At 39.9% G+C, this 27758-nt stretch overlaps 1 protein-coding gene across 1 annotated transcript; it reads right to left on the bottom strand.

The window, feature by feature from the left end:
- Positions 1–780: 780 nt before the first annotated feature.
- Positions 781–25136, bottom strand: ppp2r2ab (protein phosphatase 2, regulatory subunit B, alpha b). Its single transcript, XM_037547637.1, has 10 exons — positions 24797–25136; positions 20840–20917; positions 15111–15208; positions 14149–14314; positions 12083–12195; positions 10670–10847; positions 8871–9035; positions 8347–8516; positions 5137–5228; positions 781–2704 (listed from the first exon to the last, which is right to left on the bottom strand). Exons 1-10 carry the CDS (start codon positions 24801–24803, stop codon positions 2425–2427), a joined length of 1347 nt encoding a protein of 448 aa, XP_037403534.1. The 5' UTR covers positions 24804–25136; the 3' UTR covers positions 781–2424.
- Between the last annotated feature and the right edge of the window lie 2622 nt (positions 25137–27758).

Here is a 27758-nt window from a genome sequence, read left to right as displayed (position 1 = left end):
CCTTCTTTGATGGTACAAGATAATGCTAGTTATTTATATTGGGCAGGGTTGACCCAAAATAGACTAGGGTAATGTTTAGCCTATCACTGAAACCAAAAAATGTATGCTCTATTAGCAGATGGAGATACACTAACTGCATACAGCCTTAACACTTCATTCATTTCTTGAGCTTAGATCAGTTGCCTTCATAATACTGGTAAAAGGGTGATTCAGACTAAAACTCCTTTATCTCACTACAGTACGTCACACACCTGGGAATCAAAAGAAAGCCTGACTAGCACAGCCAGTCATGTAAAGGCCTCAAATATTCTCCCAAAGCGCATGCGGTTCTTCCAAAGTTCCTCCCCTTTTCAAGGTACATCCTCAGAAGTGGGTTTTCCTGGTCTTTAAAAGCAAAAACCTTGCTGTAAAGACTACTGCAACACTGTTATAAGAGGCGAGTAGGCATGTTTATAACAGATCCAGCAATGGCTACATGTTTAGTCTTGGGCAGAGTGCTCCTTTAAGAAACCTACAATAAATGGGACAACCTTAACCCTTCACAACCTTCAATAACTGCTAAGTCTGACCTAAATCTTCCAGAGAAAAACTGCATATGCAACAATCTTTGGTGGCTTTCTCTGCTTACCAGTTTTAAAGCAGTAGGGGGGAAATGCACTGGTCCCACACTATTGCACATGAGATGCTATATGGACAGTCATACACAACTTAGATGCACTTTACACAGAATTAAACTGCAATGTAATGCCCAGTCAACTGCTGGAAAGAAAGAGACACAACTTTGAGTGTAATGTTTGTTCAGTTTATAAATACCATTTTTCATTATCGTAATCTCTATAATCTTTCTCAACTTGCAGAGAGAGAGAGAGAGGGGGTGAGAGACTGAGTGAGGGTGGGGAACAAAGGGGTTAAAAACAAACAAACATAAAAAAGGGTACAGTACGGGCAACAGTTTTTATACGCCAATTATCAGTCTACAGGGCTGTGCTAGTTTGAGTATAGATGAACTGCAGCAAACAAATCACACGACTACAAGACTTCTGCCGTGAGCCTGTCTGCAGAGACTACTCAGCTTTGGGGTGATGTGTGGCTGTGACCGAAATGGATCCCTGTTTACATTTTATGACACCGTTACATACGTCGGCTTTTTTCTATTAAGTGTCTGAATCACACAAATTGAATTCTGGAGTGATTTTTACTTTTGGCTACTACATCTCCCACAATGCATCAGCTGAATGTGCACCCAAAAATGAGAGAAAAAAGCAGGCCTGAGCCACTGAAAACAAACTGGAGAAACACTAAAATAGCAGCTCTTAAAAATGAAAATTTTAACACCGATTACTGCAATTATGGACCAAAAAAAAGAAACAAACCTTGATTCTCCTCCTTTTCTAAAGTCATGCTCATGTTCATGGCAAGGTTCAGCCTCACTCAAGCAAGTGATTGATTTGTTTATGTGACTGGTGAATACTGAAGCAGGGTGAGGATAAAATGTCCAAATTTATTTAATAATGCATGTTTCCAACACTATTTAGTAACCTAAACAGTTCTCCCCTTGCTATACAGTGTAATAGTAATGGAGTAGAGATCCCTTTCAGTCACAGCCTATGTTGTTTCACAAAAGGACTGCATTTATAGAAAGGAAAAAAAAAAAAAGTTTCTAACTGAACAGATGTGTTTAAGGACAGTATCGAAGAAAATTTATTGAGCATAATAAAGAAAAAAAGAAACATTCTTTAAACAGAATTAAAACAACCTAAACATCTTGGCAGTTTCACTGAAGATTAAAATTAAAAAACAAAAAAAAAAAGAAAAAGTACAATGGCACAAAATAAGCTGAGGCTTAAAGAAGAATACAGGGACACATCCATAAGTTCAGTTTTCTGTTTTTATACACAGACACCTTGAACAAACCAAAAGAAGAATACAAAAACAGAAAAACAAACAAACAAAAAAAAAAAAAAAAAAAAAAAACTATGGCTGATGTCTGACAGATACTGGAACCTGCTGCCCACTTCGCCCTGCCGCTGGGTCTTACGGGCGAAGCGGGGAAAGGGGGATTGTAGGTACAGACAGCAGATGGCACATCACCGGAGGAAGGCGTGCATCATGTTGCCACAGAGCCCGGAGCCCGGATGTCCGGTGGCCCTCTCTCCAGATCAGTCTGAACCGGCTCACTATTGGTTGCCATGGTTATGGGCCACCGGTTCACCCTGTCCTGGAGCAGGTGCCCGTTGGTACGTGATGATGACGACGATGGTGGTGGTGTTGGTTGTTGTGGTCGTGGTGGTGGTGGTGGTGGCCACAGAAACGATTATTTTTCTTCGCTAGTTCATCATTTATTCATTCCCCAACCCCGCCCTCCCCAACACACAGACAGAGGTTCGGCGGTTTATCTATCTATCGCCACGATGGCCAAGCGCGCTAGTTCACTTTCTCCTGGAAGATGTAGAGGTTGTTGGTGGTTGCCACGGCGATGATGTTCTCCTGTGGGTGCCAGGCGGTATGTAGGATCTTCTTGTTGAAGTCCAGGCTGTCCACACTGATCTCATCCTTCTTGCGCTTGCCACCGGCGCACACCCGCCGCGGCTTCAGGACCTGCCGCGGTTTGCTGCTCTCTCGAGACGCCTCCAGGGTCACGTCCCTCCGCTGTGTACGGTCCAGCATGCGGAAGAAGTTGTTATAGGAGCCAGTCATCACCACGCTGGCCAGTTGAAAGGAAAGAGACACAGGTACATCAAATACAAAGCGTTAAAAAATACTTTAAATCTGGAGACGTAGTTACATAGTTAATAAAGCCCACATTTTTGGTCAAAACATTTTATTCTACCCCGTTATTCTACCGCATTTTTTTCCCTCCATGGACAGCATGACCGTATTCCATAAAAAAAAATTATAATACAAATGTTTCTAATATTTGTGGTTTGGAGTGTTTAACGGCCTTAATGTTGCACTTAACAAAACAAGTATCCACACAGCAGGGTTGGTTTTCTTGGCGGTCATGTATATTTTAAAACACTGACAACTTAACATGCTATTTGTCAGTGTTTTTAAGTCCAGTTTAATTTGATGTACTTCCATGCAACACGATGTTAAATAAAAATGATATTATAGATACTGATTGTTATTTTTTCTGTTTCAACTTATCAAACTCTGAGGGGGGAAAAAAAAAAATACCATTCATATACTGAGAAAATGTCTCGAGGTATTGTGATGTGGTATTGCCCACCCCTAACATGCTTCATTTTATTGTTACATCTGCAAGAAGCTTGAAAATTCTACTCTTGATGGAAAAACATGGAATATCAGTTTGCTATGGTCCATCTGTCATGTAAACACACTATTAAAAAGAATTTCTGAATTACAGCAGTTCAAATTACACTATATAATTTATTAGTGGTGTAATGACTCAAAGAATGAGATTTGGTTCAACATGGTGTCTCTCTATGGTTAGACATCAACATTACAAAAGCACAATGACTACTGTAACTAAACTTGGCAACATAGGTCAAACAATTCAACACTATAGAACTAACCACAACACAAACTGATAAAAAGGATGAAAATACATTTAAACATTTCAAAGATGTGTTATCAGACGTTTTTCTTTGTTAGCCAGACAGTGCTCAAATAATAAAGTGATGGTGAGTCTTTGGTTAATTTTGTTTTAGTGTTACATAAACAGATTTTTTGATGAATGGCCACTTAACAACCACAGCAACATACTTATTATTGTCTTGTTCCACTGACAGACAGAAAAGGGTGATGTGTAGAGATAAGTGGACATGCTACTGCAGCTGGGAACTAACATGCTAGCCACATGCTAAAATGCTAGAGCTAAAGCTATGGGCATGAACTAACATGTTAGCCACAACGCAGCGATGTAATAGCATACATTATAGTATGATGCATTGTACTGCTAATTTGCTACACCAAAACAGGGTAAAAATGTAAATGACATTTACGCCCAAGAAAATACAGCTATAATTTGACTGATCTGACCAAGCATGCCATGATTATAGATGTAGAGCTATTTTGACACTGTCTCAACAGAGGTGGTGTGTTTTAGTGATAACTAATAAGGACAACATTTCTTACATATTCATGAGTCATGGAATGATTTGCTGAAGTCTGCACTATATATTTGAGATATTTGACTTTGCTAACTTGGTATTAAAATTAGTGGGGTCAGTATGAGTGAGGGTATGACAATATAACTGACGACAGAAGACATCCTATCCCAATGTTAAACTGACCCAGGGCGACATGCCCCACATCCCTGCCAGCCAGTGATAAGAGGGGCTTCTGTTGATAAGAGCTACGACAGGCCTGCTATAATTCTACTGAGTAACTAATTAACTAGTTTCCCATGGGTAGATCAGGGAAAACAAAAATGTGCAGTTATCAAGACTGGGATCTTGGGATGATTAGTAGGCCTGTTTGTAGGCACATACATCTCATGGTAGTTTGAGAGCATGTGCGTAAACACTAGATATTTAACCAGGCCCAAAAATTTTGGCCCAAACCCGAACACAGCCAAAGAATCCTCTGCCTGAGCTGTCAGGTCCTGTTGCATTTAGGCCTATATTTCAAGCTCTACTAACCACAAGTCACAGCCTGCTGAGAAAGCAGCCAGATTATGTTTCCATAAATTCAAATTTCTTCAGTGGCAACAGTCAAACAGTTTCAGGCCTAATCAATACACTTGTATAATAGGTCTGATATGATTTATTATTTCAAGATTTGACTCAATTTGTAATTATTTTATGCATGTTAAAAACATCTGGACTCTACCAAGCTCTAATTATATGCTACTAGGGGTATAATGACATTTTCAAGTTCGATACTAGTTCAAAATGTGATTTGATAAAAAATAAACTCTCTGCTACTCTTCTCTTACAGGCTGCACGCAGATGGCTAGTTTTGATCACTCATAGTAGTTTCAGCAAAAGACGCTAAATAAGAGACGCTTGGAAGAGAGTGAGACGTAAAGGTGGTACAGGTTTGCATTTCAGTATACTTATGAACTGTTTATTTTGACAATGGACCGAAACTGTTATTCTTTTACTCACAAGCAACCATGAACATGCTGATTCATCAATAAAATATCCAACCATAAATAGAGCTCCTCTTTACCTGTCATTCCCGTTCCAGCAGCACTCGAACTTGTCAAAGATGCAGTCATTTTCATAAAGTGAGCACAGCTTACTCCTGAGGTATTCATGAACCTGGAGGTATAGACGGCAGAGTGTCAAGAAGTCAAACATAATACAATTTTTGTACAGCAACCCCTTATTAACAACTACCACTGTAGACCAAAGCTGCACAATATACTACTTGTTCACTCTCATCACAACGTTTCAATAGTGATGTAGAAGTCAGCAATATATAAATAGGTCTCCAGCCAAACACAGCATGATCAATTCAGTTCAATCACTTCTTGAGGTTTTTGGAATAATCAAGGCACACACATGAACCAATATATACAAATTAGGGTCATCTTTAAACACATCACAAAGAGTTCAGTTGAAGTATTTATAATGTATAACGAAACAGTAGCCGTATCCTTAAAATTAGAGCTGAACGATATGGCCAAAAAATGTTGATATTCATATGTTCAAATTCATAGCGTTCGATATCGACACATTGCAATAAATGTCAAATCACTATTACTTTCAAGTTTGAAGACTAATTTTTGCTCCAGAGTGGTTAACAAACTTTAAACTATACGTTATGGTGAAACATACATTTGCCAAACAATGGAACATTTAACCAATCTGTCCTGGGACAGTGGGAGAAAGTTTATGATTAGTTGTTTTTTTACCAGCTGGAAAAGCATGGCTGCATTTTTTGTAACAGTCATAATTTAAGAAAGAAAACAGATGATTTTAGTTGTCTGTTACAAATGCTAAACAAGTGGCCAACAACAGTGGTAAACTGTTTAGTTTCTCAACAACATCAACTTAATTTGAACAGCAAACATTAGCTGGTTCGGTAGGTCAGTGATTGATTACCTGCCTTACTGCCATCAATCCCAACATATCCATGTCAGAGCATATCGCAGTATTCAGACACCAGTCAGCAGTGATTTCTCTATCATAGTAGTTTGAGGGGTGAACCGCAATATAGCCAAGACTCGCTGTCTAAGAGTGACACGGCAGTTAATGCTTTCACACCAGACAAACTGAGTCCTTCTTTTAGCTACGTTCAAACAGAAATCTGTGCTTCTGTGACTTGTTTGATCTACGATATCAATTCAATGTGTTGCGTGAGTGACTGAACGCTGCTCCAAGTTAGCCAGCTCAAAATAGCTAGCACGGGAAGCTAGCGTTCTCCTGCTCTCCAATGCCTCATACCTTCTTTAGTTTACTTTTGTTTAAATCAGGGCTGTAACTTGCACGAACCCACTTCATTCTTTCACTTTCGTTGCTTGGCAATGTACAAATACTAAAATATGACTATTTGGCACTGTAACGCAGCGCTGTAGTTGTGAGGAGCAGACGTGATTTAACGCTGCTAAAGCTCGTTAGGATGTACGGAAAGACGCAAGTCCACTGTAGGACAGTACAGTTACACCACTCATCTCGTCACTTACACAGATCGCTGATCAAACATGAAGGGCATAACTCCATTTTTCAGACATTGCTAAATTATATTTGGTGACTCATTTCACTCATCGTCCCGCCTGCTCTATTCATGGCGAAAAAAAGTGTGCCCTCTCCTGGAGACAGCAGAGTAGTGTCGCTTTCCTTGCAATAGAAAAGGCTAGAACGTGAAAGTGTGAGAATGGTCTTTTATATTGAAAATGTATTGAACATTTCTTATAGTACTATTGAGAAGTTATATCACAATAATTATCGTCATTTTATCACCCAGCCTTACTTATACTTTCATGGTACCAACGGAATTATTTCAACATCAAATATTGAACAATCCTGTGTCAATACCATACTTATGTACTTATGTACTCATAAGAAGGCACTGAAGAAGAAAAGTATTCCTCAATCTGTAAAATTCTGAATCCTACACAGTAGCTTTTCCCTACTGGCCACACTGGCATTTCCCTACCCAGCATCTGGCACTGTTTTTGCACTACACATTTTAGTGCTGACTCTGTCCTAACCAACCTAATGCAACTCATAAGCCAAACACCAACTCCTTTATAAGCTGAATCAGGTCTTTTAATGCAGGTAAACACTAAACTACCATGTTCATGTACTGTATAAGGCCAAGCAGTGCCCTCTAGTGGTTCAGATAATGCTGGTACACAGAAAGACTATAAAATAGAAAATGTGAAGTGTTCTGTTTTATCTTAAACAGTACATCCCTAATCAGCAACATTAAGCATATCCCCTCTCCACGGGATTGATCACATTTTATCATGACAGTGATAAACCCTTTAACAGTGTAACAAACCAAACAAAGCCACTCAAATATCATCTGCCATTAACAGCAAAACAGCTCTGTTAGGTATGCAAACACTGTGCTAAGCTGGGAGGTAGGCAGAATGGTGTGTATGACATGAACATATCCAGCCTCGAGTCTTGACTGGTGCTGGTCACTTCATTACTTCAAGGTAACTGCATTGTTTAAGCCCTAGCAGGTAACAATAGTTTACTCCACACCTCCACATGACGTAGCCTGCCAGAACCTGAGCTGTCAGACCATGCAAACATGGTTTTAGGACTGTGCATTCTAACTAAACTTGATAGTGGAGCACCCATTAGGGTTTATGAATGAATAACCATTATCCGCAGGTAAGGAAAAACAGCGGCATGACTGGAGGCTTACCTTTTTAGGTGACAACAATGTTGTTGCACAACCAATTACTTGGAAGTACTCAGAGAAATACAAATACTGAACAAAGCTAACATCAGGCAAGGTACCTTATCTACAAAACTGCTCCACTAAACAGCTGGCCTATATATTTTTTCTGTCCTCCTGTGACAAAATAAATAACCAATCAGTGATTTCAGTAATTGAATACTGGCAAGGAGTTTGAAAGGTCCTTTAAAACGTAAAATGTAATTTCAGACAAGACCCGTTGGCACCCTACATGAGAACTTAATTTTGTGCACACAGATTCTTTGGAAATCTATAACACTATCAACTAGTGTTGATCAATTCAGTCTACAAAGTTGGCAGAAAATTATGCATTCAACACTCAAGCATTGTGTATTAGCTAGATTTCATTTTACACAATACCTGTCAACTTCAATTCAACCAAATTAATTGTACAGCTGCAATTTTACTTCTATGCAGCTGTACAATTTATTTATTTTTTTGCTTTTAAGTTGTCTATTAGATCTTTATTTGCTTCACACATTCGCCTCTCCCAGAACCTACCTGGTATGTCTCCACTGGGCGGTTTTCCATGTTAAGGTCCCAGATCTTGACAGACAGGTAGTCTCGAGTCATCATATAACGGCCACTGTGGCTGAACTTCACGTCTGAGATGGAAGAGATGATTTCTGAGAAGAAAGAGCGATTGCTGGGGTCTTCTGGCTCCTCAAACACTGGCAAAGGAGGGAAAGCACATAAACAAATGGTATGAAAAATCAATGATACCAGAAACCAGTTTGGACGGGGGGAGTCTACATTTCTAAAGGTGCATATCTAAAAAAAAAAAAAAAAAATATCGCACAAAAATAATTAATCAAATGGTATTAAACTGCAGAGATTTCAGGATTCACTGAATTGAACAGCTATGAGGTCTGTGGTTCAAACCTGTAGGTAAGATAATTTTAACAGCAAGAGAGAATACGGAGAGTGACACCTGGTTGAACATCTAACCTGTTTGCCTTGGGAAAACTTGACCCTGCTCTGTGAATATCATTACTGTAAGTAACAAAGTGCACGGTGCTACTCACACTTGGAGTGCTTGTCACAAAGCGCGGAGGCGCGCATGTCACACATGCGGATAGTGCCCTTGCTGCTGCTGTAGACAAAAGTGTTGCACTGGTGAGGGTGGAACTCAGCTGCTGTGATCACCTCAGTCAGCTCCTCCATGTTGGCCGGCTTTATGTCCACGATGTCTAGCACTGGGTTAAGGAAGAGATACCGCTTCCAAAGACAGTACACTATCTGAGGAAGCACTAACACAAAATTGTCTGTATTATTAACAACAGTGCATGATCAGTTCTAAGCTATGTAAGGTATGTAATATGTTCTAGTAACAGTCACAAGGGCAGGAAAAAGAAAAAAGAGGGGAAAAAAGCCTCAGAGGCAAATAGGCTTATCTTTTTGTAACAACTGGGAGAAGTTCTCTCCCTCCTATGCTGTACTGATAACAGGTAATTTATTACAATGTCTACACCCACCATGAACCTGGAGTTTTCTGTACAATGGGACATCTGGGCAAGATGTTAATTTTATTTTTGTCAGCAAAATTAATTTCTCACCTAATAAAATAAACAAAAATAAATACAATTCTGGAATCAAAGGTGGTCAGAATCTCATTTATGTAAAAGGCATGTAAAATTTTAAGTTCCTTATTTGCCAGAATTTTGTCAGGCTACATATGGGTTTGGATCCTAAAATCTTAAGGCTTTCACACATTAAGCACAATTTATTTGTGCAATTTATTCTGACAACAATAAATTAATTTGAGAATGCATATAGCAATGATATCTCGCATGCCAAATGCGATACTTCAAACAATGGCTGTCTTTGGCATGGCAACAACCAAGTTAATAGATCAGCTGTGTGCCAGCAAATGGAATTTTTTTTCTCTCTCAAACATCAGGACGCTTAGTTTCTCTTCTGCTTCCTTATGGATGGCAGTAGCATCTCCACAAGCAGCTGAAATGGAACTCAAATTGGGCTGTGGGCATCACAGTTGTATGTGAAAGCACTCAAAGTTTCAGCTTCTCGATGAACTGATGCTCTCAACGGTATTTTCAAGTTTCCAAAATGGAAAGTAGTCAAATGTCACTATTTCTCATGTAATTAGGAGCAAATGATGCTTTCTCTACTTCAAGAGCTAGTGCACTGTTTTTGTCATGATGCAAACACCATAGTAAAGTTTCTACCAAAAATGTCTTGCGTATGGGTGTGTAGTTATGATTCGGGGTTGGGGGTAAAGCTGCCTTCCCTGCTTCGCTACAAATGTAATTTTACTAATTCAACTAATTTTTATTTTCCATTTTGTTTATTTGATATCTGTACACAACATCAGGATGTAATACTTCCTGATGGAATTTAAAGGTGGTCACCATCTCATTTATGAATCTCTGAAATTAAGATGATAATGACCCTAGAAATTATGTCCAGCCCTGCAAGACTCCTGTCCCAGATTCTCATTTAAATGTCTCAGCTGACTTGTCCCTTTATATGCTTCAGCTCAGAATTTCACCTCTAACTTTCAGAGAGGGGAAAGAACAGTCCCGTATTTGACAAAATTCTGTCAGGCTACACTGGGATTGGAAAGAATTTTGTCAGGCTACAGCCAGTTTCTAAACTTGGTGCAGAGCGTAGGCTCAGGCTAGCACAGTTCTCACTGTTCTTGGCTCATGTATGGGTTGAGCTGAAAATTTTAGGTCTGATTAAAGCTCTTTAATCTTTACTCTATCACTAGGATCAGCATAAACACAGAGGACTCTGTCCCCAAATCGGGATTCCTACTCTGAAAATGTCTAGTTTTATGCCTCCTAAATGGTCTGCAGGATACTGAAGCTGCGATCTGTAATCTCCAAGTGCCATAGGTTGATGCGCAGGTCGTCCGCCGACAGGTACGTCTCGTTGTCACTGTTGACTGAGATGGAGTTGATGTGGTAAGTATGAGCGTTGGCAAAAACTCTGCGAGGGCTGGCTTCCACCATTAGGTCCATGGGTCTAAAGACCGGCACCTACGGGACAAAAAGAGGACAAAGAGTAAACATCCAGAACAAGGGGTTACACATCTGGCATCACTTAAAACTACACTTCTGCACAACCTACAACCTAATAAACAGTCTTTATAAATTTATTACAAAGGGTTAAAAAAAAAAAAAAAAAAAAAAAAAACCCACACCTTCCCCAGATTTACTGAGTGATCAATTTAATTGGAATGGTAATCAAAAATCTAATTCACTATTTATTTCAAAAGTTATTTTATACAAAAGACATTTAGTGTTCAGACTTTACATGTTTAATTTTGTACTGGTGATACGAGGCTAATATAATAAAATTATAAAAAAAATTTGCGGCAACAGACTTAAACTGATTAGCTACATTAGCCTTGTAGTAAACCACTATTAATCGACCACTAACAAAATTACAAAGCATCATATAAACAACCTTAGGTATGACATTTTCTATATTGTGCTAAAATATAGATCCACTACTCGTCATTTTCAAACACTCGTGAAGACATCGGCTGACTAAATGCCACAAATGCTTAAGAACAAAAGCATGCAGTAAAAGCTCACTGACTGACACAAAGCTACACTTTACTGTGCAAAAAAACACCAAAAAAATAAAACAAACACAAACAACAATATAAAGCTATAGAGAAAACGGGAATCTTAAAGACCATGCAAGACCTAGTAAATGTACTGACACAAAAAAGTCCAGACCTCGGTATTACGCCGACTGCAAGCAGAAAATGAAAACATTGCCTAAGACTAAACTTTTAAGTTGTAGAAAAATATCCCTGCAGATTTTTTTTTTTTTACAGGAATCCTATTTTCCAAAAAGAACAGAAGCTGTAACAAAGATACAAAGTGGACACAAATACAGAAAATGTTTATTTGGTATTTGTATTTACCTGCTGAGGCTTTTGTGAAATTTTCTGTTAAATGTATTACTGACAGTAGAAAAAAAATAAATTAACTAGTACTTAGTGACCCTTTTGGACTGAAATGTAAATACACAAAACAGTGGTCATTGAATTTTGCACAGCACAGTTTCATAGCTAACTGAATTTCAATGTTAACTCAAGGAATAAATAACCTAAGCTAAGGCAGCTAAGACCTAACATTAACATTTTCTCACCGTTGTCATGTTTAGCCATGTCACCTGTTTTGGGACTATAATATTTTACTTCCTGGGCCTTGAAAATCCACAAAAAATCACTTTAGGGCCTGGGTGTGCGAGTACATACCCGTAAAGTTGTGATGGTGGTCGAATCTCTGCAGCGTCCATCTTCTTCTTTAAGATTGTAGCCCTCTGGTCTCTTATCACGTTCACTTATCTTCCATAATTTTATAGTTTTATCTGTCAATCACAGTACAACACAGTCAAATGACTTGCAAGCATGAACAGCTAGGCTGATGAGTATAAGACTCTACTACAAATACAAAAACATGATGTAACATTTCTTTTCAAATTAGGGCGCTAATTGTTGAGCAGTTTTTTTTTCTCTAGACACGAAAGGTGTTAGCCGGTATGAAAGGAATAACGGCCTAGATATGAAAGTAAACACAAAGGCACCATTAACCATTATTATTTAGGCCAAAATAAAAATAAGAGCCAAAGTGTGTTACAAAAAGCCCTGCTTGCAGAGCGGAGAGAGAACGATCATGATTTCATTTTTGCCAGTTTGAACACATTCTACTCCTCCTCAGTGTAATAGGTTCTTGTGTACAAATGGCTGCCTCCTGGCTGTGAAAGAAAGGGTTAGCAATGGATGAGCTGCAATCCAGCATTCCAAAATGCCCTCATAAATATGAAGCGGTTGTATAACACATCAGGGATCATATTTTTAGACAGAGCAGACAGCTCTGGTGAGTCACAAGCAAAAATCACTCTGATTTGGAGGATTTGCTGCAACTGGGTTCTCTCAACGGGAGGCAATCTCAGGTGCATTTACTCCCCCCGTGATTAGCCATACACATTACTTAAAGCAACAAACACAGACCGATTACTGGGGCTCTTAAACTTCAGCATAACTGATGTCAGACAGCCAATAAAATACTATGTGAAACATTTTCTGGTGTTCATGAAAAGCCCACAGACAAATTGCTAAATTTTGTAATCTTAACACAGAAATGTAGGCAGAACTTGTAAACTTTAAAACAAAACTACTTCAAGGGAAAATAATGTGAACCGTCGTATTTAATAGCTCCAACCAATAGGAAAATTTTGTGGGTGACAGCAATTTTAAGGGGCTAAAAATTCTAATAAATGCTATTGGCTGATACAAATTTATATACACCCATGGCCACTTTATTAGGTACAGTTGCTTGTTAACACAAATATCTAATCAGCCACTCACATGGCTGCAACTCAATGCATTTAGGCATATAGAGGTGGTCAAGACAACTTGCTGTGCAAACATCAGAATGGGGAAGAAAGGTGATTTAAGTGACTTTGAACGTGACATTGTTGGTAACAGATGGGCTGGTCTGAGTATTTCAGAAACTGCTGATCTACTGGGATTTTCACACACAACCATCTCTAGGGTTTACAGAGAATGGTCCAATGGTTTCGTTGTGTGGACGTAAATGACTTGTTGATGTGAGAGGTCAGAGGATAATGGGCAGACTGGTTTGAGATGATAGAAAGGCAACAGTAACTCAAATAACCACTTGTTACAACCAAGGGATGTTTCCAACACCTTGTTGAAAGTATGCCATGAAGAATTAAGGCAGTCGTGAAGGCAAAAGGGGGTCCAACCTTTTACAAGCAAGGTACCTAATAAAGTGGCCAGTGAGTGTATATTTTAGATAAATTAAAATCACTGAAACATAAAAATAACTCTTTACCATCATATAAAGCAGTTAATTAAACTCAGTCAAAACTCAGTGTTACACAATATAAACATTGTAGCACTGAGGGTGGAGCTACCAAAAATGCTCCGTGGTTTTGGTTTCTGTTTATTACCGTTTGTATGTTTGTTCTCTTCATGTAGAGAAATATTAAAAGTTAAAAACCCAAGAAAGTTTATGAGTGCGTCATGGGTCAACTAACAACTGATGCCAACAATGCTGTGGATGAATATCTGCCAATTTTATATGCCAACGAATACAGCAGGCAGGATGTTTTTGATAACTCAATCTTATGAAGAAAAGTTCTGCTTTCATTTTGGAGTACATAAATAACATCATCCATATCATTATACTATCTTAAGTTTCAGCTACTTACAACAGGTATCAGTTAATGTGTATATCAGTCAAGTCCTGTCAAATATTACGCTGTACTTAAACACTAGAGTGTGCCTGCACTAACCATTTGTGGACAACAAAAACTGTGCTGCATTTTTCTGTGGCAGCCAGCGGATTTTGTTGATCTTCTCCTCGATCTCTAAGCTCTTCAGGTAGTCGAATTCGGGCTCGTGGCTCTGAAACGTGCTGTAAACATTGTACTCGCTGCGGCACTGTGGCTGACTCTTGTTCTGTGGGGAAAGTATAAAAAGACACAGAGCACAAGGATTTTTAAAAATGCACAAATGAACTTTTAGGTGGCTTTTCAACTTTATTACTGTACAATCAAATTGTCTACTATAACATTTATGCACTACTTTGTGGCTAAAAAGTAAGTCTTAGGTTATGTTCATTTTAAATGTATTTATTGTCTTTTCAGTATTCTGCCGAACAAATAGTTTCTAGTCACATTTATGCATCCAGGGTATTTTTAAAACTTAAGTTAAGTGACACTTTTTAATCCCACAAATGGGGAACTTTCACCTCCACATTTAACCTATCTGTGAAGTGAAACACCACATACACACACTAGTGAGCACACACACTAGGGGGCAGTGAGTACACTTGCCCGTTGCGGTGGGCAGCCCTATCCACGGTGCCCGGGGAGCAACTGCGGGGTTAGGTATCTTGCTCAAGGACACCTCAGTCATGGACTGTCTGCGCTGGGAATTGAACCGGCAACCTTCCGGTCACAGGGCCAGTTCCCTAACCTCAAGCTCACGACTGCCCTAAATTAATAGGGTATCCCTGAGCTAGGTTCCAACCGCTGCTGTACGGATTGGCAGTCCGTGACATTACCGCTGCGCCACCATCATTCATCTGTTAGAAAATTTAAGGTCATAAAATGAAAATGACTTCATGGTCCTACAGAACCTTAACCAAATTAAATTGAATCAAAGAAAAAGACTGCTTTGGAGGTGAAAGGAAGATGGAAAATGAGTGCAGGTGTGCAAAGATGTTCCAGCACAGACTCAGAGGAGCGAGTACCTCAGTGTCTTGCTGGAAGATAACGACCCGACCGCCTTTGTCTCCTGTGGCCAGCAGTTCCCCTGAGTGGTTGAACTCCACAGTAGATATGATGTCAGCTGTTGGAGATACAGACAAACATGCTTGTCAAATGTCTTTCATCATTTTAAGCCAAACAGTGAAAGAAAGGACAGTTGACCCTTTTTGAGAAATCCTGGCTTCCAGCCTGAGACACACACAGATGGAAGCATTCACTTTAATCAGAGGATTGTCAAACAGATATAGCAACAGGAGGATGTCCACAGTCCTCTTATGAAGTAGTGCTGTATGTATGTGTTTAATGCTACTTTAATTCTAAGGCATAATAAACAATTTTACACCATTCAATATTCTGTTATGCATAGAACGTTACATAGGTTACAAAATGATGTTGCATAACCTGTCTTCATCTCACTTAACAAGTGAACATGCTAAATAAGGCCATGTTTGTACTACTTAGTATTTAACACTTGACGCCTCCATTTATTCATGTCCATTTCCACCCGTTAGTTAGGTCAATCACACAATGCTATCAAGCTGAGAGTGAAGGCTAGCATCTTCAATTTTCATCTTTTTCGCCCTATTTCCCCTTTTCCTGTCTTAACAAGAAAAAAAAAAAAAAAAAAAACAATGGAAGAAAATAATAATATCCCAATTTAAACTTGTTTCACAGACAAGGGTCACCAACAAGAGGAGATACAGGGATTTGAACTAGGCCTGGTTGATCTCTAAATATGATTAAACAATAAAAACCAATAATATTTTTACTGCAGCTAATCACTCTGAGGCAAGCTTAAGCTGCAAAACACAATCACATTCATTTTCAATTCTATGCACATAAAGTACGTTAAGGGGAATCCATGCAACACTAGCACTGCAGTGCACAGCAGAAATAACTGTGTCCCTGTGATTACAGCGATGATGTTGCCCTAGAAGGCCTGATAATAGTAATAACAATGTTATAAGAAATTCTACAGTTAAATATTTTAGGATTGTAAGAATGTGTATGTCATGTTTATTGATTACATTAATTTATCCAGAGAATCAGATTGGCTACCTTTTAAAATCACATGTGGATTCATATGATGACTGAGACTGAGTATCTTTAACGCAAAATATTTGTTAGCCAGCAAGCTAAATTAGACAAAAATCAGCTAACGTTAAGCTGCACATTTTGCTACATTTTCATTGCTGTTAGTGCTACTTAAAAATAAAAGTACTCTTGTACTGGGTGTCGTTATAGTCCAGTGTTATGTGTGATGTCTAAGATCACGCCAAATAAAGTGAAATTCCTAAATTGTGTAAATCACTAGTCATGACAATCTTGCACAGTGAACAGACGACTTTAGAGGAACACACACCACACTCACAGCCCCTCACTGCTTTAATCTTGTCTTTACCACACTACAAGACATGTGGCTAAGACAGCAGCCTTGCAGCCCGAGTCTCGATGTTGGACACAGAGCGAGATGGAGGGTGACTCACACAGATTTAACCCCTAGCTGGCCAGTGGAGCAGAAGAACAATACAGCAGAAAGACTGCAGCAGGGAGCTTTTGTGTAGGCCTGAACTCCCTGGGGCCTCTGCATGCATGTGTGTGAGTGAAAGAGTGGGAGGAAAGAAGATAGAGATGGATAGCATTTAAGGCTGGGGGGGCACTGCATCAGGCCATAAGTTCATAAATGAATAGGACATTTCTCTTTTCAAATCAGGAATAATAGACACAAAGACTTAAACACAGCATATACATAGACAAAGTGCTTGGACGGGGGGGATGGGAAGAACACTGGGCCTAGACCACGTAAATAGGGGCATGAGCGAGAGAGCGTACCTCACTGTACTGAGTAAAAAGTGTCTTTGTGATAGTTTGGGTTCTTGCCATAAACACTGCCACATTAAAGCAAAAAAAAAAAGAAAAAGTTGCCTAGATAAATCACATTTATTTGAGAGTAGTTTATCACTCTAGTTATATGAAGAGAGGGAATCAAAGCAGGAATTTTCTCCGTAATTTCAGTCAGTCAATTTACACCAGTAAGCTAGGCTTTACCACTACACAGTGCCACCAAGCTGGAGGGATAAGGGTGTGGTGGGAAAAGTACTTAAATTTAAATCAAATAAAACCGAGAAGACAGTTCACATGCAATGTAGCGCACTGCATCGGCTCAACGTGGTAACATGAGGTGCAGTGGATACACACACCACAAAAGGTAAGCACGTCCTTCCTCTGTGAAGCAATTTTATCTGACGGCTCAATTCAGCAAACAGTTGGCTAGCATCACGTGGAGTAACGAGGGAAGAGGATGGGCCATCCTACTCACCATAAAAAAAAAAAAATACACTCGACATTTTTCCACTGAGTCGTGAGGTGCAGTACAGTTACAAATCTGTCATCACGCATTTTGTCATTTCCTACCGCATCATCCCTCAGGAGCCGTGCTAAATTTGGGTACCCTTTGTGACAGAGTATCAAGTGTGCCAAGCAGTAAAACACTGTAGGAGCCTGTAACAGAGCAATCCAATAAATGGTCAAAAAGAATTCTTATGTGGGGTCACTGGAGTCAAATAACTGCTGCTAAAAGAAAAAAATAATTCCATTAATAGTGTCTGTGACTCACGTATTACCAAACACAATGTATCAATCAAAACCTGAAGCTCCCCCATTGTTGCAACAGTTGTTTGAGATTACTGATGATAGATTTGCATGATAAATGGTGCGACCACACAAACTTAAGAGAACCACGTTTCTGTTACGTGATGGGAAACATCCACAGGTACTCAGTCAGGGTATTGATGGGTCCAAGTTTGGGATTGCGACTGCATTGTGCTGCCCAATGGAAAAACACCACTAGACTCCCAGACACAATGGCTGTGGCATTGCCAGGATGACCACTGAACTGGTAATCTTCCAATGTGGCCAATGCTTTCCATTTTGCGATTATTTCAGTGAATACTGTGACAAAGGAAATAAAAATAAGACTGGCGCCATGTGTCCTGAGTTTCACTTAATTACACAGTGGATAGATATTAAGCTAAATGAAAGGCCTAGTAGGATGCTTTAATCCACAACTAGCTACTTAATCTCTATCTGCGGCATCTGTATTGTATAGCCAATTACCACAAAGACTTCTATGCACTTCCCTGAACAGAAAACCCATGGTCTCAAAAACACATACAAAAGTAACCAACGGGCTCTTTGAGTTTGCTTTTGCATCCTGGCTTCTATTTTAAGTTTGTTTTGATCAAACAAGCTCTGTTCTTTTTGTTCTATTTTTCCCCAAAGCACAAGAAAGCATGGCAAAATTATTGTGTGTTGTAATCGACCATATTACACAGAAGTGGCAGATAATCCTTCTCAACCTGAAACTACATTACAAAGACAAGATATTTAATGTTCAAACGGATAAACTTTGTTTTTCGCAAATATTCAATCATTTTGAATTTGATGGCTGCAACACGTTCCAAAGAAGGTGGGAGAGGGGCATGTTTACCACTGTGTTACATCACCTTTCCTTTTAACAACACTCAATAAGCGTTTGGGTATTGAGGACACTAATTGTTGAAGCTCTGTAGGTGGAATTCTTTCCCATTCTTACTTGATGTACAACTTCAGTTGCTCAACAGTCCGGGGTCTCCGTTGTCGCATTTTACGCTTCATAATGCGGCACACATTTTCAATGGGAAACAGGTCTCGACTGCAGGCAGGCCAGTCTAGTACCCGCACTCTTTTGCTACGAAGCCATGTTGTTGTAACACGTGCAGAATGTGGCTCGGCATTGTCTTGCTGAAATAAACAGGACGTCCCTGAAAATGACGTTGCTTGGATGGCAGCACATGATGCTCCAAACCCTGTATGTACCTTTCAGCATTAATGGGGCCTTCACAGATGTGCAAGTTATCCTTTTGAACTTTGCACTGATGACAATCCGAACAGTCCTTTTCCTCTTTGGCCCGGAGGACACAACGTCCATTATTTCCAAAAACAATTGGAAATGTGGAATCGTCAGACCACAGGACACTTTTCCACTTTGCGTCAGTCCATCTCAGATGAGCTCGGGAGAAGCTCAGAGAAGCCAGCAGCGTTTCTGGGTGTTGATATTTGGCTTTCGCTTTGCATGGCAGAGTTTTAACTTGTACTTGTAGATGGAGTGACGAAGTGTGTTCACTGACAGTGGTTTTCTGAAGTGTTCCTGAGCCCATGTGGTAATATCCATTACAGAATGATGTCGGTTTTTAATGCAGTGCCGCCTGAGGGATCAAAGGTCACAGGCATTCAATGTTGGTTTTCTGCCTTGCCGCTTACTTGCAGAGATTTCTCCAGATTCTCTGAATCTTTTGATGATATTATGGACTGTAGATGATGAAATCCCTAAATTCCTTAATGTTGCGAAACGTTATTCTTAAACTGTTGGACTATTTGCTCAAGCAGTTGTTCACAAAGTGGTGAACGTCGCCCCATCCTTGCTTGTGAACGACTAAGCCTTTCAGGGATGCTCCCTTTACACCCAATCATGACACTCACCTGTTTCCAATTAAACTGTTCACCTGTGGAATGTTCCAAACAGGTGTTTGAGCATTCCTCAACTTTCCCAGTCATTTGTTGCCCCTGTCCCAACTTCTTTGGAAAGTGTTGCAGGCATCAAATTCAAAATTAGTGAATATTTGCAAAAAACAGTTTTAATTTATGTTTTGCACAACTTCCCAACTTCATTAGAATTGGGGTTGTACATCTACCTAGATCAGCAACACAGAGAAATGTAACATTTATTTCTGTAGGGTTATACAGGCAGTGAATACATCATCGGTTTTAAAATAATAATGAAATCAAAACATCAGTCCAATGTCCAAGCATTTCTTAAACAACTAATCATTTACGCTTAGTGCAGGAAAAGGGCAAAAAAAGAGTCTGATTTAAGTAGAGATGATGCAATCCTTGATAAGAACAATGTACTCTCTGAAAAAGAACAACCTGTGGGATTCTGTAATACTGGGTCACTTAAGGATCCAAGCAACAAGCTACAGCATGCGGGGTGGTGTTTATGCTGTTCGCAAAAGTCATGTAGGATCAAAACTTCACTACCTGGAAAAGTACAGAGCTGACATATGGCTACGGTAAAAGAATCAAGTTCACCCATGTGGGAACAGCATTTCGAACATTATGAGGCAAGATTTCCTCACTTTCTTCACACTTTTTTCAGGCATGTTCTCAGCCAGTCAACTGCACGTCAATTCCACAAGCCTTCCAGATGCAATTAAAACCTCTCTCTCCCTACAAGAAACCACTCAAAGGAATATTTCTATTCTGTGGCATACAACTGATTACAACAGAAAATAAATTATGCAGATCTCTGTGTTTAGTAAAGGACCAAAAAGAAGTTGAATCAAAGCATTCACATAATAGAAGCTCCTGCATATTGGCTTCTGTTCTTTTCAAAGCTCAGGGAAATTATTGCCTGCAGGAATCAATAGGGTGCTATAGATGTGGAAGAGTGAGAACAGATTGTGAAACTCTGGATTATCCTCTTAGTGCGTCATATGTGGCAACAGATCTTAGCTCATGTCAATTTTACTGTCATTCCATCCAAATATTATATTAGTATATTAGAGGCTGAGCAGGTACATACCGTTCCTCCTGTCACAGTGCATTACTGCACATCATAAGCATGTAAACATTTTACAGCTTTGGAGAATGTTTTATCTGAGGGTCCACTTACCTTCAGCTACGTCATCATCAATGGCCCCTTTTACTTGTGAGAAACACCACTGCACGTCATTGCCCCCGCCTCCGGCACCTGCAGTGAGAGTTTGTGTTAAATTATCGCCCCAAATCACAAAGCCCACTAAACCCTAGCCCAAATCATCAACTCTCCAACCACAGAGCTAAAATGAAACCCCCCCCAAAAATAATGTTTCAAACCAGAGGATAAAAACTAACATAGCAGCCCAGCATCACTAAAACAGGGAGCACAATAAATGCATCATCAAACATTGGTTTGAGCTGGGCTCCCGAGCGGCGCAATCGTCTATGCCTTGGCCCTATCATCAGGAGATCACGAGTTCGATCACTGGTGATGCTACAGCCATCCATAGCCGGGAGTCCAAGAGAGCACAATTGGCCTCGCTCTCTCCCCACATCACTCAATGCGATACTAGTCAGTGCAGGCATCTGTTAGCTGACTTAACAAATCTGGCGGTTGGCGCTTTCCTCAGACCGTGTTCGGCTGTCCCGTGTTGTTGCGTGAGCGGCTGTTCGAAAAGAAGCAGTGGTTGGTTTCACAGGTCTCGGAGGAAGCCTGTGCTTGCCTTCACTCTCCTAGCATTGGTAGTATCGTGTGACCGGGGGAGTCCTAAGTAGTGGGTGGAATTGTAAACGACTAAATTGGGGAGAAAATCGGGTTAATAAAATAAAAATAACTTAAAAAAAACAATAGTTTGAAAAATCAGGCAATTTTAAACATCAGTCCATCCTGATATGACTTCAATACCGTTGCTCATCCTTAATGAGAAGGTAATTAGTTAAATGTGGTATCGAAAAATCAAAAATGAATGTTCAAAATAGTGTATCAAAATTTTAAAACTGTGCTGCAATACATCTTCTTGTACATTATTCACAGATTTTTGTGTAAACCATTGTCAGACCCAATTCAATTTCACCCCTTGCCCCTACCACTTAGAGCACCAGTATTCAAAGGTATTGATTTATTAAGATACCTTATACTGTGATACTGTGATATATGTGGAAACAACAATGAATTATCAATACTTTCCAGTACTAATCACATCATACTCTAAATGTAAAGCTCCTCTCTGTTTGTATATACGCTCCAAATAAAAAACCAAGTCATGCTAAGAAACTGCTTAAACCTGCTAAACAGTGCTCTCTGATCGAAATAAAGGGGAAAGCTGAGTCAACCAGCAAAAGAGGTAGCTAGAAGGTAGTGAAAAACCAGGATGTGTGACGCTCACACAGAAAGGCGTTAGGATGGAAGTGAGACAGACAGAGTGGGGGTGTCCCTGACCCGGCAGTATCATGCATGTCTTTTAAAACCTGCGTACAATTAAAACACACAACCACTGTGCTTCACCACAGGAGAACCATACTCTTCGGAGCAAATCACACCCTATGACTTCATGTCCCAAGCGTTAGGATTAGATGGCTAAAGGAAACAGGTTGGGCAACTCCTATGCGACAGTGTATTAATCTGCACAATAAACTGGTTGAATGAGCCCATTAAACTTTTTTCAGGGTAAGGATCCTGCCCATGCCAACATGAGACACGATCACTTCAAAAACAATCCACTTCAAAACCACAGCCAAAGCTATACAACAAACAGCTATTCATTCCTGCATGCAGCTACAGTAACTGAGTCAAGAGGCTCAAACATGGAAGCCACTTCCGCCAGGCTTTCACAAAAATAATCTGGAAGCTAAAATAGAATTTCTTCCAGCAGCTCTTGGAGAGATATCTCAGCGTGTGAACTAAGCAGAATCTCCTACTACGGTTTTAACAATTGCAATGCAGTACTTAAAAATGTCTGAAACAGTAAACGTAAATGTAAATCTCTCTCAATGGTTTCTCACACCAAATGCGAATTCAATTCGACACAAAAACTGAAACAGTAGCTTACACAGCTGATGTTTAGCATCAGACTCATACAATTTGCACATATTTTAAGTGATACTACAACATTGGGGTCCTATACTGACAGATCAAGTTTTTATATTGCCCACAATGGACAATATTTTATCATTACTGTCATACATTTATCAGAGTATATGATGGAAATGTAATTCTTACTTAAATCTGTGTAGTTGTGTTGGGCAATTAGACAATTTACTGTGTTGTGAAATGACGTCAGTAAACCTCAGTACTCCATTCTGAGCATATTGTGGATATCATCAGAACTTAAAGGAAACTGACTCATTAAAAAGAAAGAAAAATTTGAAATTGGGGTGTATGTTTGGTCCCGTTTAATGGGATTTGGTGCAGCACAGTACGGGAAATGCTGAATTAAACAGAAGTAGTGTTATTCATACTTCTCCAGTGTTTTCAATGTTGCACTGCTGGTGCACCATTACAACCCAACAAAACTAATACATAATGCGTATTGTGACAGTCTTTTTGCCATTTTACCCATCTCTAATGTGTAATTACAATTAGTGTCAATATACAATTACAATTAGGAGTATTGCTGGGCAACATAGCAATATATTGTTGCCCTTTATATTGTCTGTAAATGTCATGATAAATGGACCAAAAGAAACGGCCCAAAATGACTTGGATAAAAGTCTGGTTCCTTTGACTCACACTAAAAGTAACAGGTTTTTTTCCTTCTCCTGTAAAGTTACCATTTTGGAGATACAAGGTTTTCTTCTGACAACAGCGACCAGCTGCTGATTTATTTATAAAGCGAGCACAGTTAGTCCTGTTTAAGCGCAATGCCGTATAAAAAAAAAATCACTTCATTCAGTGTCTGAAAATCTTAAAATGATGTTTGACATCTGGAAAAATAAACACTGCATCATTAAAACGTCTTAAAGTATTGTGCTATATTTTTGCCATGTCCTCCACCTCTGGTTAGGAGACATTCTACATAAAAACGAGTCGACTTTATCCACAAATGTGAAAATCGTATCGAACCTGCATAAACACTCGTCCAGTTCTCTCCGAGGAAGTTAGCGTTAGCTACGGTTTACAGCCTTAACGTTAAAAAAAAAAAAAATACAGCCTAGTTTTGATGCACGTTTTCTTTTATACGAGCCTATTCATATTTTTCCTGGTACTCAGACTGGAAAACTAGCTTATATAACTGCAAACTTCCCAATTTCAGGACTCTACAAACGCCGGGTCAAGTTCATTAACGTTAGTGAGCTAACGCTACCTAGCTTCAGCAACTCAACTACCAACTTTAACTAATGAGTTCAAATAGGTAGGTAGTTTGAGTCCAAGGCAAAAATAACATGAACAGACCTCGAGTTAACATGTTAAATCACTTCACATCACAGTAAGACGCATGGAAAAAAAAACCTCGCATCCACCTGCTCTGGCAAACAGCGAGGGAATTCACGCTAACGTTAGCGGGCTAATGTTAACCGACATAGGCTGGGCTACTCCGTTAATGTTAACGTTAGCTCATCAAATAACGACAAGAAACTACTGCTCGTTTATCGCACGTTATCCTTCGACAACTAAGAAAAAGGCAACAAACGCACGCACTGCTTTGTGTGTTTTAGGCGAACTCCGAGCAAAAAAGCTTCGACTAGCAAGGAGGGAAAATCAGGCAGGACGGCCGCAGTGTGGCTAAGCTAACACGCTAAGCGAAAACGCCCGTTAAACCAGCACGTTTTAGAGACGGTAACCGACACCGTTAAGGTTATATAACCGTAGAGAGATTTTAAAGGTGCTGTCGGTGTGTTTCACACCTTCAGACGGGCGCAGGAACGAGCTACCGTCTGGTTTTTAGCACAAAGCTGAAATCAGCTTCTCGGTCGAATTTTCTCGTTCCACCTTAAAAGGTGCAGCAGTAACGTTATCGGGTGTCAGGTTGTAACCGCTGCTTCGTTTAACGTGGAATAGGAACTATCGAGCAAAAATGTGGCGGATAAGAAGCCGACTTCCACCTCGTCGGTTCAGCTCGCTGGCGGCTAAAGCCAGCGTTAGCATGGTTACCTGCCATGGCGAGAGGGAGCCCGGTCTCGGTCAACTCTTGGTTCTGTGTTGTTGCAAAGCGGTCGGTCTGAGACTGAGGGAGTGTGGACGGTGTGAAGATGAGAAATTCGGGCTGTTTGGTTTGTTCTGTTTGTCTGGTTTATTTCTGCCCGAGTCCCTGTTGAAGCCCAGCAGTGGAAACACGGCTCATTCACTCCCTTTAGCTTTTCCTCCCACTCTCTCCTGCTGCTGTCCACATTCAAAATGGCGCAACCTCCTCCCAACCAGCCACGCCATCCGTGCGCGCCGCTCTGTTAGGGGAGGAGGATGCGTAACGAGTGGGTGAAGAGGAGGAGAAGGAAAGGGAGGGAGGAGGAAGAGAGGAAAACGAAGGATTAGTACAAGCAGAGACCTTATAGAGAGGAGAATTTTACCACTCTGCAACGTATTCCGGTTTTCTCAAACGCTAGAGGGCGCTCCCGAGTGAGTCCAAAATGAGTGGGTTGATATGGAGCATATGAGCAAAATCATAGTTTATAAATGCTTACACATTTTTAATGTCAAATAAATGCGGTCATTTCCTGAACAACGAACATCATAAAACATTTTAACACCGCTGTAAAATTTAAAGAGCTTTTAATTCGAGTTATAGGAGTTTAAAACAGCGCCTCATGTCCATGACGTCTTCTGCTGTAGAAAAAATGAAATATATTGGCAAGATTCCTTTGTTTTTTAGTTAAATACATCTTTCTACTTTTTAAAATTAAAGAAACGTTCTGGGCGAGTGATTAGAAACTATTTTAACTTTATTTTTTTAGCCCTAGATCTCCATTTACTCCCATTCATTGAGGACTCACTCGCGGGCGCCCTCTGCTGATTAGCAGTCCTGTTTTTGATATAATGGGAGGAATAGGGAGTGGCCGGCCAGGCTCCTCATATACCGGCTCTGGTACAAGGATGAAGAACAGGAGGAAGAGAAGGAAAAAGAGGGTAGGAAGAGAGGAAAATGAAGGAACGGTTGAAGAACAGGTTAAAGAACGGGAGGAAGGGAAGAAGGGAAAGGTAAGTTGGAGAGGAGGAGGTGTAGGATGAAAAAGAATGGGATAAGAAGTAGGAGAAAGAGAATGGAAGAAGGAGAGAAGGCTAAAATGGAGGGGTAGGGTTTGTAGTAAGAGAAGAAAAAGTAAAGGGAGGGGTAGGATGGAAGAGAGAAGGATGAAGGATCAGTACAAGAATGGAGAAAATGGAGGGTTAGGGTGGGTAGGAGGAGAAGAAGTAAAGGGAGGGGTAGGTTGGAAGAAAGAAGGATGAAGGATCAGTACAAGAACATGAGGGGGGAAGAAAGGAAGGGTAGGATGAAGAGGAAATGGAGGATGAAGAAGAAGGAGAAAGAATAGGAAGAAGTATAGAAGGAGAAAAGAGAGGGGGGGGAGAGCTATAGAATGGAAGTGAGGAATATGTAGGAACAGTATGAGGACGAAGAACAGGAGGATAATCCCGTTTGAATAGCGCTTTAGTAGGGAACTTTTGGGATCAGTCTAATAATGCAGGTTCAATTTAGGCAGGAACTTCACAGAAGGAATTAACATTTTTTACATTTTCTCTGTTAATCCAGGTTTAGACCCTCAGAATGTGATCAATCCAGGTTTAGATCCTCAGACTGCGATTAATCCAGGTGTAGATACCCAGGCTAGGATTAATTCAGGTGTAGATCCTCAGACTTAGATTAATTCATGTTAAAATCCTCAGACTGTGATTAATCAAGCTTTAGATACTCAGACTGTGATCAATTTAGTCTTAGATACTGTGAGTAATCCAGGTTTATATGCTCAGACTGTCATGAATCCAGGTTTAAATACACAGACTGTGATTAATCCAAATTTAGATACAGACTGTGATTAGTACAGGTTTAGATCCTCAGGTTGTGATTAGTCCAGATATAGATCCTCAGGCTGTGATTAGTCCAGGTTTAGACCCTTAGACTGTGATTAATCCAGGTTTAGATACTCAGACTGTGATTAATCCAGATGTAGATCTTTAGACTGTGATAAATCCTGGTGTAGATCCTCAGACTGTGATTAATCCAGATGTAGATCTTTAGACTGTGATAAATCCTGGTGTAGATCCTCAGACTGTGATTAATCCAGATGTAGATCTTTAGACTGTGATAAATCCTGGTGTAGATCCTCAGACTGTGATTAATCCAGGTGTACATACCCAGGCTATGATTAATCCAGGTTTAGATCATCAGACTGTGATTAATCCAGTTTCAGATCCTCAGACTGTGAGGTTTAGATACAGATAAGCAATGGATTAGATACAGACTGTGATTAATCCAGGTATAGATCCTCAGACTGTAATTAATGCAGTTTTAGATACTCCGACTGTGAGTAATCCAGGTTTAGATACTCAGACTGTTATTAATCCAGGTTTAGATACAGACTGTGATTAATTTATGTTTAGATCCTCAGACTGTGATAAATCCAGGTTTAGTGATGATGGACAGCCAAAGTGCACAATCACAAACTGGATTTGTTTTTTTGCACCTGGCATTTTAGACTAAAAGTTCAGATTTCAAGTTACAAGTGACCAGATCTGATTTATGCAGGCAGTCTGTAGTTGCTTTTGCTTGCATATCCACACTGGTTGCTGCAGTAATGACGCAAATGTACATATGCTGATCAAGCAAGTTCAAAACTAGGTAAACCTAACAACAGCAACTGGCGAACAGAACAGTCACGCTATATTTCACAACATGCATGAACAGAAAATGACATCTGTGAAGATTGACCTGCTCGCCAAACTAATCAGAGACAGGCTTTAAGTTCAAATCTATTAATGATGCAGTCACAGTGAACTACAGCATACTAAGTAAAATATGTTACCCAGATATCTGTTAAACCGCAGCCCTGGCTGGATCAAGCGATTAAAGAAGATGAAGATGTTTGTTAAAAGCTTCTGCTCTCCAGTTTAAGCTGTAATA

Source organism: Pygocentrus nattereri, chromosome 18 (assembly GCF_015220715.1).
Source record: "Pygocentrus nattereri isolate fPygNat1 chromosome 18, fPygNat1.pri, whole genome shotgun sequence".
In the NCBI taxonomy this organism is placed as follows: domain Eukaryota; kingdom Metazoa; phylum Chordata; class Actinopteri; order Characiformes; family Serrasalmidae; genus Pygocentrus; species Pygocentrus nattereri.
The sequence above is the reverse complement of the archived record's forward strand: the minus strand, read 5'-3'. Positions and strand labels throughout refer to the sequence as shown.